The 15,791-nt window shown below is 39.2% G+C and overlaps 1 protein-coding gene across 1 annotated transcript in view; it reads left to right on the top strand.

Moving 5' to 3' along the window:
- The window catches only part of INPP4B (inositol polyphosphate-4-phosphatase type II B), a 312,722-nt gene that overhangs the window by 240,086 nt on the left and 56,845 nt on the right, over positions 1–15,791 (top strand). Inside the window, exons 19-21 of the mRNA XM_029910663.1 lie at positions 215–332; positions 5,152–5,292; positions 10,458–10,555. Of these exons, the coding sequence (XP_029766523.1) occupies positions 215–332; positions 5,152–5,292; positions 10,458–10,555 (357 nt within the window). The remainder of the gene's footprint in view (positions 1–214; positions 333–5,151; positions 5,293–10,457; positions 10,556–15,791) is intronic.

Here is a 15,791-nt window from a genome sequence, read left to right as displayed (position 1 = left end):
ATCCAACACCCACAAGCACTGGTAAGGTCATTGGGGGCAGAAAGTTCTCAACTATTTTTATTTAGATGCCTTAAATGTGAATTTAGTAGAGTAATTTTGGTCGCTCCGGTTTGAAATGTATTACACTTATCGTACTAGAACCCTTTCTGGTATAGACACTAGCTAGTCAGTCATATCTGCATCTGTTAACATCTTTTGTAATTTTTCTGTACAGGTGAGGAAATTGGGATGCTAGAAGATATGGCTGTGGGCATTTCAGATTTACAGAAAGTAACGTTTAAAATAATTGAAGCCAAATCTAATGACTTCTTGCCTGTAATAACTGGAAGGCGGTAAGTATTGTCCATTTCCTGAAGCACAAGCCCAGAGACGTGTAGCTTTAACTTGTGCCAGTAAAATCAAGTGGAAACTCAATGTTTTTCTTATTGCTTGTGTTTCCTTATGTGGGAAATGCTATAAATGTGACTTGTCTGAAGGGTGAATAGATGGCCTGTAAAGGTAGTAATGTCCTGAAGAGCCTGTAAAGGTGGTAATGCTTTGGACTTTCTAGTGCCTTCAGCTGAGGATCTCAAAGTTACAAATATTAATACTTATTAATTCTCACAGTGTCCCTGTGAATTGTGTACTTGTTGTTATCCATTTTTATATACGGGGAAATTGAAGCACACAGGGCCAAAATTTTCAAAAGTGGCCTCTAAGTTTGGTTGTCTCAACGCAGGGGCCCAGCTTGAAACACGGGAGGCCTTTTCTTCAGGGGTGCTGAGCACTCAGTTTCCATTCACTTCTGTGGAGATGTGGCGCTGCATCTCTGAAGATCTGACCTGAAATGTCCCTAAACTGGGAACCCAAAATTAAGATGATCCAAAATTCTGAAAAATTGAACCTACATGATTTGCCTAAGATCATACAGGACATTTGGGGCAGAGCTGGATGTAAAAAACAGATATTTTTAATCCCTACCTGTGCTTTAAATACTAATATACTTTGCTTCTCAAAGAAGTAGTACTGAAATTTAGTACATAAATTGAATACAGAAATAGTGTCTGTGACATACGGGGATTGAAAAGGATAGCTTGCAAGTGATGAACTTTTTTTTCTTTGTTATTATCCTAGTCTAAAACTTCAAATGTTTTTACCTGTGCAGGAATTATTTCCTTAATAGTGCTATAATTCTTAAGATGACAATAAATTAAATTCAGCTAAAAGCAGCAACTTTTTAGAAAAGATGTATTGCCACTGTTGGGGGAAGGAGGGGGTATTCACCACTATTTTTCTTTATTATTCCTGACAATTCATTCTCATGCTGTGCACTTTCCGAAAAGGGATTGAAATAAATATCCAGGAAGGTCAGAGCATGATGGGAAAACATCAGGAATAATTAAGAAAAATTATGGTATATAAAGTAGACCCTGAACAGAAGAAATATGTCCTTTGTAAACATTCCCATCAAAAGTCTTGAAAAATCCAACAGCCACTGTTACTGGCTTGGTGCCATTACTGCAGCTGATTGAATCGTCATGCTAGGAGGTCCAGGTTTTGAAATAGACATGGGCTTTAAGATGCTTGAGGCATTATGGATTGATAGAACAGATAGTTGTCAGGAAGAGGACTTACTGGCTATCATGACTATACTATACTTACTGGTGGGTGAGTCACTGAATGAAATTGGTGGTATCAGTTTATTAAAAGGAAGCTTTATCTCTGCTGAGCCCCATTCCTGTTAGAGATGTGATGACACAGTACTGATCAGGGGCACAGGAGGTTAAATGTAAAGAGCAAAAGTAGAGTCAAAATCTACCAATTTTCTGATCACTATAACAAAAAAAAATATTTTCTGACAATAACTTTTGTCCTTTTTTGGGGTGATCTTATATAATAGAGGTCTCTAAAATGAAACTTGCAGGGAAAATGCAGAGCGGCTAGACAGAAAATTCATTTACCTCTTTTTGTTATAAAGTTTGCAAAGCCAGAGTATTATCTGTAATTTGCTTTGCAGGGAAATGCTTAGGTCCTCAATTTTATGTATGAAAATAAGTCAATCCAAACATCACAGCTCTAATGTGTGCTGCAGCCCCGAAACATCTTTCAGTAAACAATGTTCAGTTTTACATTCTTAAAGGGTTGCTATAAACAAAAGTAGTAAAAAAAAAAGTGTTTTTAAGAATTCTTTGGCATTTTTTTATGATATACATGAACTTTGAGGCATGACAGGGTAGTTTATTATAAAAACTTTCAACTAATGTTTTTTATCATCGTTGCATGGTTAAGGTGCAAGGCAAGTAAAGTTAAGTAGATAATCCCAAAATTTAAATCATTAATACCTAAATGTGCTGTTGTGATTTATTGTTATTCTCTTAAATAATCTAGTTTTTCAGTTGCAAGAGACGGTATTAAATGCTAAAATTTTGTAATGATTTTTAGGAACACAGGACTGGAAGTGACCTCCTGGGTCATTAAATCTAGTCCCCTGCTATCACAGGCAACCCCGCACATAATGCCGTACATAAGTTTATCAAGCTCTATCTTAAAACTAGTTAGGAAAAGTAGGGGCAAACAACCTATGGAAGGCTGTTCCAGAACTTCATTCCTCTGATGGTTAGAAACCTAATTTCAAAGCTAAATTTATTCATGGCCAGTTTATACACACTTGTTCTCTTGCCAAAATTGTCCTTTAATTTTTATGCTAAGCCTTCCATTCGCTGGGAAATGTAGTTGTATAACCCAAATCAAATCCGCTAAGCCTGTCTACATTGAATCCAGCCATCAAGGAAAAATAAATTACATGGCAAACAAAAATTTGTTTTGTTACTATGCCTTATTTAAATCAAACCGGTAATGCAATAGTAAATTAGTCTCAAATGAGTGCTTTGGATTACAATGATTGTTGTCTTCTTGCCTGACTTCAGTGTTGCTCTTGGGCCGTGAAGATATCCTATTATCCCAGCTCAATAGTATTTCTCAAAATAATTTGAAAGGCAGCTTTTGTCATTGTTGCAATTTAATGTCAATTGAAAAAGTCACACAAGATGGTACCACTGTGGAGATTCTGTCCCAAGCACACAAAAAACAAAAACAAAAAACACCACATGTACAACACCACTGTTTTCAATTTGTCATATCTAAAGGCGATATCTTACAATGATTTTTTTATAGCCTAAAGACATAGTGATTCTTGGGTGTGAAATGCAGTGATTATGATAGTCCTCTGGACTTGATGTTTAGCAGCACATATTTTTAAAATTAGACCAAATCTACATTTCTTTTCAATCTCATGCAAGCATACCATCATACCATATTAGTACTACAATAGCATTTGACAGTCAAGATTCAGCAATTAGGAATTCCAACCCGCAGGCCTGGGATGAGTGGCACTATGCAGAGGTCATCTGAAAAGAGTTTTCTGTACAAGCAGAAACCTCATAAACTCTGTACTGCTTTAAACTAGGGAATTAAATACAGAAAACATAAATTAGTCTTATCTGGGGCATAGAGACTTTTTTGCTTTGAGACTTGCATAACTAGTCCACAGCTAATGATACTGCTCATGAGAGTGCCTACTTTATAGAGCATTTACTGCTTAACAATACCAGATTTGCACTAGTGCTAACTGAGCTAGGGCATGTGTCACACCCCTGGCTGAGTCCCTCCTGTGTGTAGTCACTAGTCTGCTTTACTGGACCCGACCTTCGGATCCTGTATGCTTCTAAGCACACCAGATCTGGACAGTGTCTCTAGCTCTGGCCTCTCAGACACACTCCCAGAGTGTAGATTCCCTGTCTGACAGCCCATTGGATGGTGGGGCACCATGGTCCAGCTGCCCAGACTTCCAAGACCCCTTCCAAGTTTCCCTCGTAGCTTATGCGTGCTCTCTCCAGAGCTCCACCCATGTGGGCATACCAGATTATAGTTTAACTCTTCTGGGACCGCATGACATGTAAGGAACACAGAGGCTTTACAAAGGAACTTCTTAAACACACCCACACATTACTGTTAAACAGTTCAAGGATATAAGAGCTATGAAAAAACAACAAACCCGTGTATGCTCTCCCCACTGAGTCTACGCTAACCCCTTCTGAGAGTCCTTAGGCTCTGTCCCTGTGTGAGGTGGGTAAGTCCCTCCTTGCCTTCTTCCTCTTGACATGCTCTCTGCTTCCTGGCAGTGTTTGGTTTCAGTCCCCTCTGGCTGGCTTGACAGCCTTCATTGAGTAATTAAAGTCCCAGCCCTCTGGAGAGAAACTGGAAGAACCAGCTTCCTTTAACTTAGTCCCTCTGTTTATCAAACTCATTGTTCTCAGAGGGGAGAGGCACCTTTGTTGTTTTTCTCATTCAGGTTCAGACCCTAGGCACAAGCCCCACTTCAACAAGATGATGATGCAATCCAACATGATGGTTACAGTATACAAGGAAAGACACAATCAAGGTTATACTCAAAATAGAAGCTGAAACATGGTTTTCACAAAATCAGACGGGGGACACAGATATAACACCCAAACTGTCACATCATGTCACTTCTAAAACACCAGAATTCATATTTGTGTAATGAACCATCCTGTACTTTTAAACTGTATTTTCATAGTGCCACTTTTGCTTCAGAGGATGCTTTCTATCCAAGGAGTGAAGTCCTGGCCCACTGAACTCAATGCAGATTTTGCCATTGACTGCAGTGGGGCCAGGATTTCACCCAGGGTTTTCACTGGGTACAAGAAATTATGCAAATAGTATTAGAGTGTACTTCAGGTCAATTCAAGGGTAAACCAAATGAAAATGGTGGTGTAGCTCAGCATACAACATTTTAAGATTTGAAGTACCTTCATTAATATTTCTATACCAAGTGATAATGAGACAAAAGGCTTTCCTTAATTTTTCTACTGCCCTCACTTTTTTAATCCTTTTTTTCCACTTCAGTGAAGAAGTCATTATCAAGACCTAGTGTATAATTATATTACTGATCCTATTTCCTTATAGATTTGCTATGGTTTCAAAACAAAAATAAATAAAAAAGACTTTAAATGAAGGTTTAACACAATTAACAGGAGGGGAAAACTTTGATTTCTAAGTGTAAACATTCTTTGCTGTGGGACCTAGGAGGGTGCTAGTTTAGATTGAACAGCTAGATATTCTCATCTCTTATACTTCCTTTTATTTTCCTAGTGAACATTATGTAATAGAGGTCAAGCTTCCAGCAAAGATGTTTGAGTTGCTGCCACAAGAGATCAAAGAAGGAAAGCAGCTGCATGTGTACCCAGTCCTCTTTAATGTTGGAATCAATGAACAGCAAACACTTGCAGAGAGGTAAGGCAGCACCTTTAGAAAGATACATGTTTCAGTTTCTGCTTCTGGATGTTGTGCTAGTCCAGATGGTCTCTCACAGAATTACATAGAAATCTTGCTTATTACTTGCCCTTGGGCCAATTCGGATTGTTTTGGTACATATTAGAAAAATAAATCACATTAAGGGAGATAATCGGATGGTATGAACTAAAACAAACAGTGCAAAAAGTCAGGAAAAGATATGTGATAAGTATATCAATCTATTTTCTACAGTTAAAGCCTGATTTGTTCTTTAATACACACACTTATCTTTAATTCACACTGACAGAAGCAATGTATTCTCAAAGAGCAGATATTGGCCCTTTGAAACATCTCTTCGAAAATCCTAAAACCACTTAATTTGTTATCATAGCATGTGAAGCTGAAATGTTGGGCAGGTAACAGGCATTGGGAGATGCAAACTTTCCTCACATTTTTTATATTGATAGTATGGGGCTCATGAATAGAGGTAATAGATAATAAAGTAATAATGGGTTATGTTATTAATAGTCTTATAATGGCAGGAATGGTGGTGGTATATTTTCTTAAACTTTTAATGTATAAATATGCCTGCACAGCCTAGCCTAGCTACAGCCTCAAGACAGTTCTGTATATCAAGCTAGTCAGCCTATAGTACAGTTCTTGTCAAAGATTCACCAAACTATTCACCTGCTTCCTAGGTGAAGGACAGCTATAGGTACTGTTAAATAATATACGTGACTACAAGGAAGAGCCTCCAGAGTTATATGCTGCTAGTATTACTAGGTGCACTGTGCAATTAGACAAAACATATTTTTATTTATTATTTGTATTATCATTGTGCGTAGTGCTCTAGTCATGGACGAGGATTCCAATGTGCTGTACAAACACAAAACAAAAGATGGGCCATGCCCCAAAGAGTTTACAATCTAAGATTATGTCTGCACTGGGAGCTGGAGGTCTATTTTCCAGCTCAAGGAGACATACCCGCGCTAGCTTTGACTGAGCTGGCATGCTAAAAATAAAGTGTAACCTCAGCAGCAGGAGGGGCTGACGATAAGACAAGAGACGACAGATGGGTGGATAGATAGGGGAGTACAAGGAAACAATGAGATACCAGTGGCCTAATCTTTGTCAAGTTTTGTGTAGGCATCAAGGCAAAGGAGAGTTTTAAGGATTAGAAGGAGAATAATGAGGTAGCATTGTGGGTGTTTATGGGGAGCAGCCTCCCAAGTGTGAGGGACAACGTGGGAGAAGGCATGAAGGGACTTGTTTGAGAAGTTTAACGAGTTGGTGATGGAGGCTGGCATGGGCCAATCAGAGGCAGGAGTTGATATCCCAGTAGTGAATGAGAGATGATAGGTAGTGTGGGAATAGGCTGTGAACAGCCTTAAAAGTGAAGACAAGTAGCTTATGTTTGATGCAGTAGAGAAAGGGAAGCCAGTGGAGGGAGGCAAAGAAAGAGGTGACATGGTCAAAGTGACAGGCTCAGAAAATTACATGTGCAGCAGCATTCGGAATGGATATGAGCAGGGCAAGATTGTATTTGACAAGGCCAGAGACAAGGTTATTGCAGTAATCGAGATGTGATATGAGAGCGTGGAAGAGAGTTTTAGCTATGTGGATGGATATGAAAGGCCGGATTTTAGAGATGTTAAACAGAAAGAATCAGCAAGATTTAGATACAGCCTGGATGTGAGGATTTAGAGAGAGGGCTGAGTTGAAGATGATACCCAGATTATGGGCGTGAGTGACAGGGAGGATGGTGCTGTTGTCCACAGTGACCAATGAACTGCTCTTTTCTGTATGCACATACAAAAGAAAATCATACCATAAAACTGAAAAATTAAGAAAACATGTCTGTCAAGCAAATCAAATTGGATTAATCTATGGAGAAATAACTGTTTTGCCATTTCAGGTATAAACATAAAACTTTGAGTTCACAATATTATCTGACTTCACTGGACTCCCTTGAATTTTAGAGATTCACGTTTGTACTAGAGAAATGAAATTAAGATTGGAAACACTGAATGTGTTTTTCAGTAAAAGTTTATCTATAAGTATTGGGGAGGGGAGAGAAATAATCATCATAATAGGAAACATTAATAACAATAGAAATCATCTTTTGATTATTAATGTTCTACTAGTAAATGTTATTTCAATAGAACTGAATATCTCCAGTTTCAATGAGCCATAGCTGGGAATATATTTGATTAAGAGTAACACTGAGACACTGGGAAAATCATAGGCAAGCTTCAACAGAAGAGCAGATATAGTTAATATCTACTTTGGTTGCATTATAAGAAATCATGCATATAACATACAGAAATCATGACAGAATGTAAAAATACAGCATTACATTTAGGAGTGATGTACATAGATCATCTTTTCCCCACTCTGTATCACACAACAGCTAAAGAATTTAGACCCAAATTCTGCATGTGCATCTGCATTCACACACGCACCTTCCATAGTACAGTTCAGCTGGAACAGATGTGGACAGTGCAAAGGGGCAGAGGAAGGGTGATGGCATGGTAATTTATCCATGACAATGTAGCTAGGCTAGCCAAACTGCCTATCTAAGATTACCCCCCCTCTCCTTCACAGCACCTAGATACTGTGGTGATGTACACTTCAGAAATATTTATATGATAAATAGATTAAATAGGGCACAGTAGTGGCTGAAGCTACTGCAGCCAGTGGATGCAATAGTGGTTGTGGAACAACCATGTGATGTTATTTACTTACCTGGATGGTTATCTGGGGTTATCTGAACTCAAAGCTATGGTAACTAGTCTCTGTTTTCCAGGCACTGTCAGGAGATAAATCAGTGAGGGGACACAGCACCTCCGTCTGAGAAATGATTGTTTTACACAAGAGTGCTTTCACCCAAAAATCTATGTTTTTATTGAATACAAAGAACACTTCAAAATTAGCAATACTCTAGTTACCCAAAATATAGTTACCTGAAGTCTGAGGTGGTGTCAAGTGACAGCAGCAGGTTTCCAGTGGCTAGCCTTTCTCCTAGCTGCTGTGGAGATTGTCAGTGTCTTCTTGCTCATAGAAAATCCAAACTTCTCCAAAATACACTTTCTAGCTAATCTTTTTTATAAATAATTCAAAACAAAGCATAACTCCAAATAAGTTATAATTGGCTGATTGTTTCCCTAGCAACAGCAAAGAACTCATAATTTCTACTTATCGGTAAAGCAACTCTAGCAAGAAACATACAGACACAGGCACCCAGACTAAGGTCAGCTATCCTTGTTAGTAACACTGCGGATGCGCAGATGTTTTTGTCTGCCTAAGCAAGGCCAAATTCTTTCTCACTACGTGGTGTCCTCGCTTCCAGCTTATGGTGGCGAAGCACAAGATATCTGTGGGTTATGTCAAGTCCAGGTCTCTCGTAACAGGATCTTTGTACCACACTTATCACCATAATACTTGAGCACCTTCTGCAGACTATCACAACACAATAAAGACCTTCTGATTTCCTCTCTTCTTCCTGGTGGATAACTGGAATTTTGTCTTCCTTTTCTTCCACTTCTTCATCTCCCTGTCTCTCTCTCTCCCCTCTCCATGTTCTTCCTGCTCTCATTGCCCCTCCCTTGTTCTTCCGTTGTCTTTTCCTTTTTGCTTTGGTGTTTATGGGAAAGCTGGACTTGAAGAAGTGAGGTTACATGTCACTCTGGAGGCAGTGATCTCTGAAGCTAGTCTCAGCTCTCCAAAAGAGTGTTCCATAGTTTTGAGCCTGCTGCCAAGAACACTGTCTTCACTCTCAGCATTTCACCCTAGAGCAGGGGTCGGCAACCTTTCAGAAGTGGTGTGCCGAGTCTTCATTTATTCACTCTAATTTAAGGTTTCGCGTGCCAGTAATACATTTTAACATTTTTAGAAGATCTCTTTCTATAAGACTATAATATATAACTAAACTATTGTTGTATGTAAAGTAAATAAGGTTTTTAAAAATGTTTAAGAAATTTCATTTAAAATTAAATTAAAATGCAGAGCCCCTGGAGCGGTGGGCCAGGACCCAGGCAGTGTGAGTGCCACTGAAAATCAGCTTGCGTGCCGCCTTCGGCACGCGTGCCATAGGTTGCCTACCCCTGCCCTAGAGTGTGGACAGTAGCTTCTGTGAAACCTAATTGTCATGGAAAATCATAGTCTTAGAGAGAATTCTCTTAGGTAGCATGGGCCAATGCCATGAAGAGCCTTAGAGATGAGAACAGACATCCTGAATTTGACTGGGTGTCCTGTGAGGAGTCAGACTAGTGAGCATTTGGGTGATACATTCCCAGCAACCTCTGTTGCTGAAAAAATGAGCTGCAGCATAGTAGAACAACTGAAGCCTTTTTAAAGTGTGCGCGCTTTAGCTTCACCTAAATGCAGCCACAGTAATCCAGCCTGGAGGTCACAAAGGTGTGGGTCACAGTGGTTAGGCCACTATCTAACAGCAAAGGACATAGCTTACTGGCTAGTTGCTGGTGCAAGAAGGAATCCCTGAAAGCTGAATCTAACTGTTCAGGAGCAAGGAGAGGAGTCCAGAAGGATCCAAGGATATGAACCTTGATTATTTGCAGCAGACAATCTCAGTAGAGGGTGCTGCTATGGTAGTGGCTAGGTGTTCAAAATGTTTTCCTGCTGACATCACCTCCATCTTGCCTGAGTTCAGTTTCAGCTGCTGACTTCTGCTGAAGCAAAGGCATTATTAGCATCAAAAGTGAATGAGATGTAAAAGTTGGTGATGTCTGTACAAAAGCAGGCTGGCATTCAGACTTCCACAGCAAATCCTGGCACAAAGCCCATTTACTCTGGCTGTCTACAGGGAAGCAGGATTTGGGACTTAATGAATAGTCATGAGATGAAAGTAAGCAGGGATTTTTGTCTGTTAGCTTCTGTTTTTTGGAAGGATGTTCAGGAGTGGTTTAAACTACTATTTGTTAATGGTATAATGTATATTTGAGGTTAGTTATTTTCTGTTGTATAAATCTATTAAAACAAATATTAGGAGAAAAAACAATTCTCTATTTACATAAGGAAGCCATAGCTGAAGCTGAGTTAGGTATGTATTTTGTTTCTTGGTTTTAGAGAAGGGGGTGAAGTGGGGTGTGTGTTGTTTATAGAATTTGTTTTATTTTTATTTCCAACATTGTCCTTTGCCGTTTTAGGTTTGGAGATACCACTTTGCAAGAAAGTGTTAACCAGGAAAATTTTGAACTTCTTAAAGAATATTACAAATTGTTTACTGAAAAAATGCCTCCTGATTGTAAGTATAAAATTAATAATGTAGCATTCAAACTGATTTTAATAAGAGTTACAGGTGATAGACCACGGCAAATTGTAATGCTGAAACTTTAAAAGTGTTAGTATGCAGCTTCTTTACGTCTAGCCCTCAATCCTGCAGCTTATTCCAAGTAGGTGGACCCCTGTGACTACATGGGGCACCTCTGAAGTCAATAGGGGTCCATCCGCATGGCACAAGTTGCAGGATCCAGGTCATAGTAGAAAGGTGAAACAGTAACAATGGAGTAAATTATCATGTATTGCATATTTAACAACATAATATTTATAGTAACATAAGTAGAGGTAACCTATGGTATTCATGCACAGATACCCGTCAGAAGTTTGAGTCAATTAGCTCCAGTTATTCACTTAACTTTTTATTCATTTCTGAATACTTAACAAGATGTACAAAACTAATGAGTGAATTGCAGCTATGGACCCTATCAATGGGTCCTATTGTAATGTCCAATTACGTTAATGGAAAGATTTTCATTGACTTCAATGGACATTGGATTAGCCCCTGTATGTAAATAGAATACTGTTTTATTACTTTAATTGTTGAACTCAAACACTGAAAAGACCCATTAGGTCATCTAGTCCTGCCAAGGCAGGGTTATGTTCTCACGTGCTTTGTCTAATGTATCTACTTTTAAATAACTTCAGCAATGGGGCTTCCACCACATCCTTGGGAAATTATTCCACAATCTAAAGATCTCACCATTAGGAGATTGTGTTTTTTTTTTAGTGATAGTCACCCTACATTTTTCTTTGCTCAATTTCAAAACATTACTTTCAGACACTTGAACCATCCTCAATAATTTGTTTCTCTTCTTTCTTGTGTCTATATAATCCTAAAATATGTTTCTATTTCATCTGACTCGTCTAGTGTGATTTGGGTCACAAGGATCAGGGCTTAGTTTAGGATCTGTCATTTATGTGTGGCTTTTTCTTTTTCTTTGTGATGCAGACCTTATCATGATAATCCCTACTTTTTGTCATCTCAAGATTGATCAGGTCACTTACCATCTCTGTGTCTCTCTTTTTTAATCTGTAAAATGTGGGTGGCCATGTTTATCCACCTTTGTAAAGGGCTTTGAGATCTGTAGATGAAAAGTGTAAGTGTGTATTGTTATTATGATGTGTCTATTCCTTATAAATTTCTGCTGCTGACTACAGCAGCCTCTGGGCTAATAAATATTTCTTGCAGGAAGCATATAACACCTTTATTCTGTGATCTGCTTCTATTTTGTGTCCCGGAGTAATTTAAGGTGTTATTTTTAACATATAGGGCATAAAATGGGTTGGGTCCCGGTTACTCCAAAATTGCCTCTTACTGCATTTGGGATTGGCAGAGGCAGGTGGTATAACTCTCATGGTTTCACTGCCAGGGGCTGAAGGCAAGGGGATTTCAATGAAGAGTCATCGAATAGTGGAATTTGCTTTCTGCCTTGATTAGTCAATTTTATTCTGTTGACCTTCAAGGCGATCTGCAAGGCTGAAGTGTTCTCTGGCTTTTTTTCTAGGGGGCAGGGTGAGTATCAGGGTGAGATGATGGTAGGTGTCAGCTCTGTAGGGAAGATGGTAGGATTTGGAGAGTTTATTATTCTTTCTGGACACAGAACTAATTCATTTTGTTGCTTTATATTATTTGTCCACGCACTGAGAGTATGACCTAATGTAGAAGACTTCTATTTCATTTGATTACCGCTGAACAAAAGCAGCTTCTAAGCGATATATATATATATATATATATACACGATTATTAATATGTATATTTATACTACATGTGCAGTGGTGATATTCATGTGATAAATTGCAGAGCAATGTGGTAAACAGATAATCATAAGAGTCAGTCCCCAAGAAGCTTGCAATCTAAACAAAGTTATTTTTTGTTGTTTTCCTCTCTAAGCCTATACAGTTTTCAGTACTAAAATGTTCTGCCTTTCCATTAAAGGATATAGTAAATAGTACCAAAACCATGTTTTTACAACTCTCTCGCTTTAAAAACATCTTTTTTTCTGAAAAAGGAGATAGTTGGAACACAATATGATGTGGTATGATATAAAAGTTTTATCACTTTTTCACCACATTAAAGTTCAAGCTTCTTGTCGTCATCTTCAAGGGCCTTCACGTATCTGCCTATCTCTACTTATCTTCTCACATCTCTTGTCACATTGCCCTATGCTCTACCAGCCTACACATGTCTGTGATGGTGTATATGAACCCTATGCTTCAACAGCCACAAAAAACGCTAATGACAGAGCAATTATTCCGCCTCTGTGGCTAATTAATTGACTAGCAACAGCCTGGAAAAAAAGGCCAAAGCTCAGGCAGAAGTGGTGGCAACCAAAGAGGCTGGGAATTACCTTACAGAGGCTTCTCAGCACAAGTCTGACAAAGAGACACCTACGGAACAGACCTAGAAACCCCGTAGGGAGTGGGTTGAAACTTCCTAAGGCCCATGTTGCCAGGCACTTGAGAAGAATTCAGCACAGGGATTAAGGAGTAACCTTTATAGGCTTGGAAGGCCATGAGAATGGGGTCTGAAAGAATGAGCATACCCTTAATAGTCTCTTAGTTTAGAGAGCAGGGAGCTGAGCTCCCTCACAACACCACTTCTTGCCTCTCCTACAACCCTCCACATGTTTTCTTTCATGCCATCCCTTACACATGGAACGTACTCCCTGATGTGGCCACTACCATGTCCTGCTTCAAATGTCTCAAGACTCAATTCTACCATGATGCCAAAATGAAATTGCTCACCTAACTATGGCTAGTCAGAAAGGTAGTCAGTAGGGTTTTTTTATGTGATAATATATTTAATGTCTTGGTCTGTTGCTTATCTTTTAGTCCGTGAGCTCTTCAGGACTGGGATTGTGTCTTCCTGCAAATGTGGACCATGCTTAGCACATTGTGAGTGCTACCATAATAGAATAAATGTAAATTGTTACATGTTTGGGTTGATTAGCGTAACTCAAAGGGCCTTTGCTATTCAGGAGTACTGGAGACATCCCAAATTCATGCCAATAAACCTCATACTACATGACACCACCATTTATTTCTTCTATAAAGGTCATGATACTGAATAGAAAGTACACTAATAATCCTACACAGGTTGACTAATATGTTCAATCTGAGCTTCCCGGCAGTATACAGTTATTTTTGTATAATACCTGTCTATTTTATAACTAGCTAATATATTTTTCTGTCTCACTTATGATGAGACGACAACAGCAATATAAACAGACAGACAAGTTGGTTTATTTTTTTTAATGAAAGTTATTCACAACAGGTGACTCTCAGTGCTTGGCAGCATTTTTCACCATCATCATTACTGCTGCTTATGGTTATTTTCTCACTGTTTTTTGACAGGTTTGAGTCAGAGCTTTGTGGGTTCATGTGATGAATGTTATCAAGTGCACACTTTGCATTCACAACATAATAATACTCTGCATAGGCTAGTAGGTTTTTTCTTGCCAGGATCTTTAACAGCCACTGGAATTAGTGGTGTTCAGGTTAGTCTTTTTTTCCACCTTGAGAGCTAATCAGAAAATTATTTTCTTCTTTTGCTGCTGCTATCTGACTTTGGTGTTTGAAATAGACATCTCTTTAATCTGCAAATGAGTGGAAATTTAAGTACTATGCAAGAGAGCCTCTCTTGCCTGAAGCTGCTAGAATTGTTGCATTAGCTGAAGAGTAGTCTCTTGCTAATGAATTTACTCACTACTTGCATGCAGCAATAATCTAAATAGGTGACAGGCTGAGAACCTCAGCTTTTCAAATGGCTGCATGAAGTGACTTTACCTCCGACACCATAACTCCGAATTTCTATTAAGTAGTCCTTCAGATTAGTATATATGTGTGTGAGCGTGTGTGAACACACGCACATTGCTAAAACAGATCACCTACTACCTCCATTGGACCTAAATAACTAAAAAAAAAAATTTTCATGCAAATGACAACCCCTAGTTTTCATCACCTGGGTACCCACCTGTGAGGCTGGCCCTGAGTGTTTATTCATATGCCATGTTAGTAATTTAAAAGGGATGGAAAATCTTCAATTTTTTTCTCTGTTTTCTGGTCTTACAATTATTAATCTCCACAACAGAGAGTTATGGTCTGGAAAGTTTTTCCTTCCAGAATTTGTAAAATCTTTTTATTTTTCATCTTACATTACTTATTAAAGATTGGAGCTCTTGAAGTATTATTCTGGGCTATCCTGTGATGTGCATAATGTGCAATAGTTATCTCACACCAACCATTACTCCCCTGATTCCTATCTTCCAAGCATATTCTATCACTGTTAACAACTTTTTCCTCCTTTACCCATGTCAACAATCCCTCCCAATCTACCTCTACTCCATCTGCTTTATATAAAATGCTACTGTGATCTGTTTCATTCTGGGATTCATTCTGGTAATAATTTGTAACTGTTCTCCCAAGTGTCTTCCTCCTTTCACCTCATTTTTACTGTTGCTGCTGTCTTTTCAGTCTCCTTGATCTTATCATAGTAATTGACACTGTGCCACTCCATCTTCCTGGACCACCTCCAAATCTATGCAGACATCTCTGGTTCCCTTCAAGAACTATGCTTATCTAGCCTCACTGCACATTTCTGCTGATGTACTTTTCTTATTGCGGTTTCTCCATTTCTGGTGAGCCAAGAGCCCTTGCTCTATGGAGATTCATAACGTTTTCTTCTTGTTCTTCTGGTCTTTTTTATTTACCTTCTTCCTTCTCTGTTATTTTCTCTCCACCTTTTAAATATGTGTATCATAATGCTGATATTCAACTGTATATATATCATTCAACATCTTTAATAGCTCATCTCCATCCACCCTCTCTGTTCTCTTGCCTTGAGGCTTGTCTATACAGGGAAGTTAGTGCACAGCAAGATAACGTGTGAATTTACAGCACACTGGCTACACTGCAGTTACTTCCTGTATGAGCACTTTTACTGCACACTTTGTGAGCTTTAGCTTAGTACGCTTTAAGGTGTAAGTGCTCAGCTGCACTCCAGGGCTTTCGTTGCACTCAGGGCCGGCTCTGGCTTTTTGGACGCCCCAAGCAAAACAAAAACAAAAAAAAACCCTGCGGCGCGGCCGGAGCACGGGTGCAGGGGGACCAGCTGGGGGGGGAGGGAGGGAGCGGGCGGGAGAGAGAGAGAAGGGAGGGGCCAGGGCTACAGCAGGGGCGCTGCCACGCGGCCCCTCCCACTG

Source organism: Terrapene carolina, unplaced genomic scaffold (genome assembly GCF_002925995.2).
Source record: "Terrapene carolina triunguis isolate 2854851 unplaced genomic scaffold, T_m_triunguis-2.0 Scaffold66, whole genome shotgun sequence".
Taxonomy (NCBI): Eukaryota; Metazoa; Chordata; order Testudines; family Emydidae; genus Terrapene; species Terrapene triunguis.
Note: the sequence above shows the minus strand (reverse complement) of the source record. Positions and strands in the feature narration are given on the sequence as shown.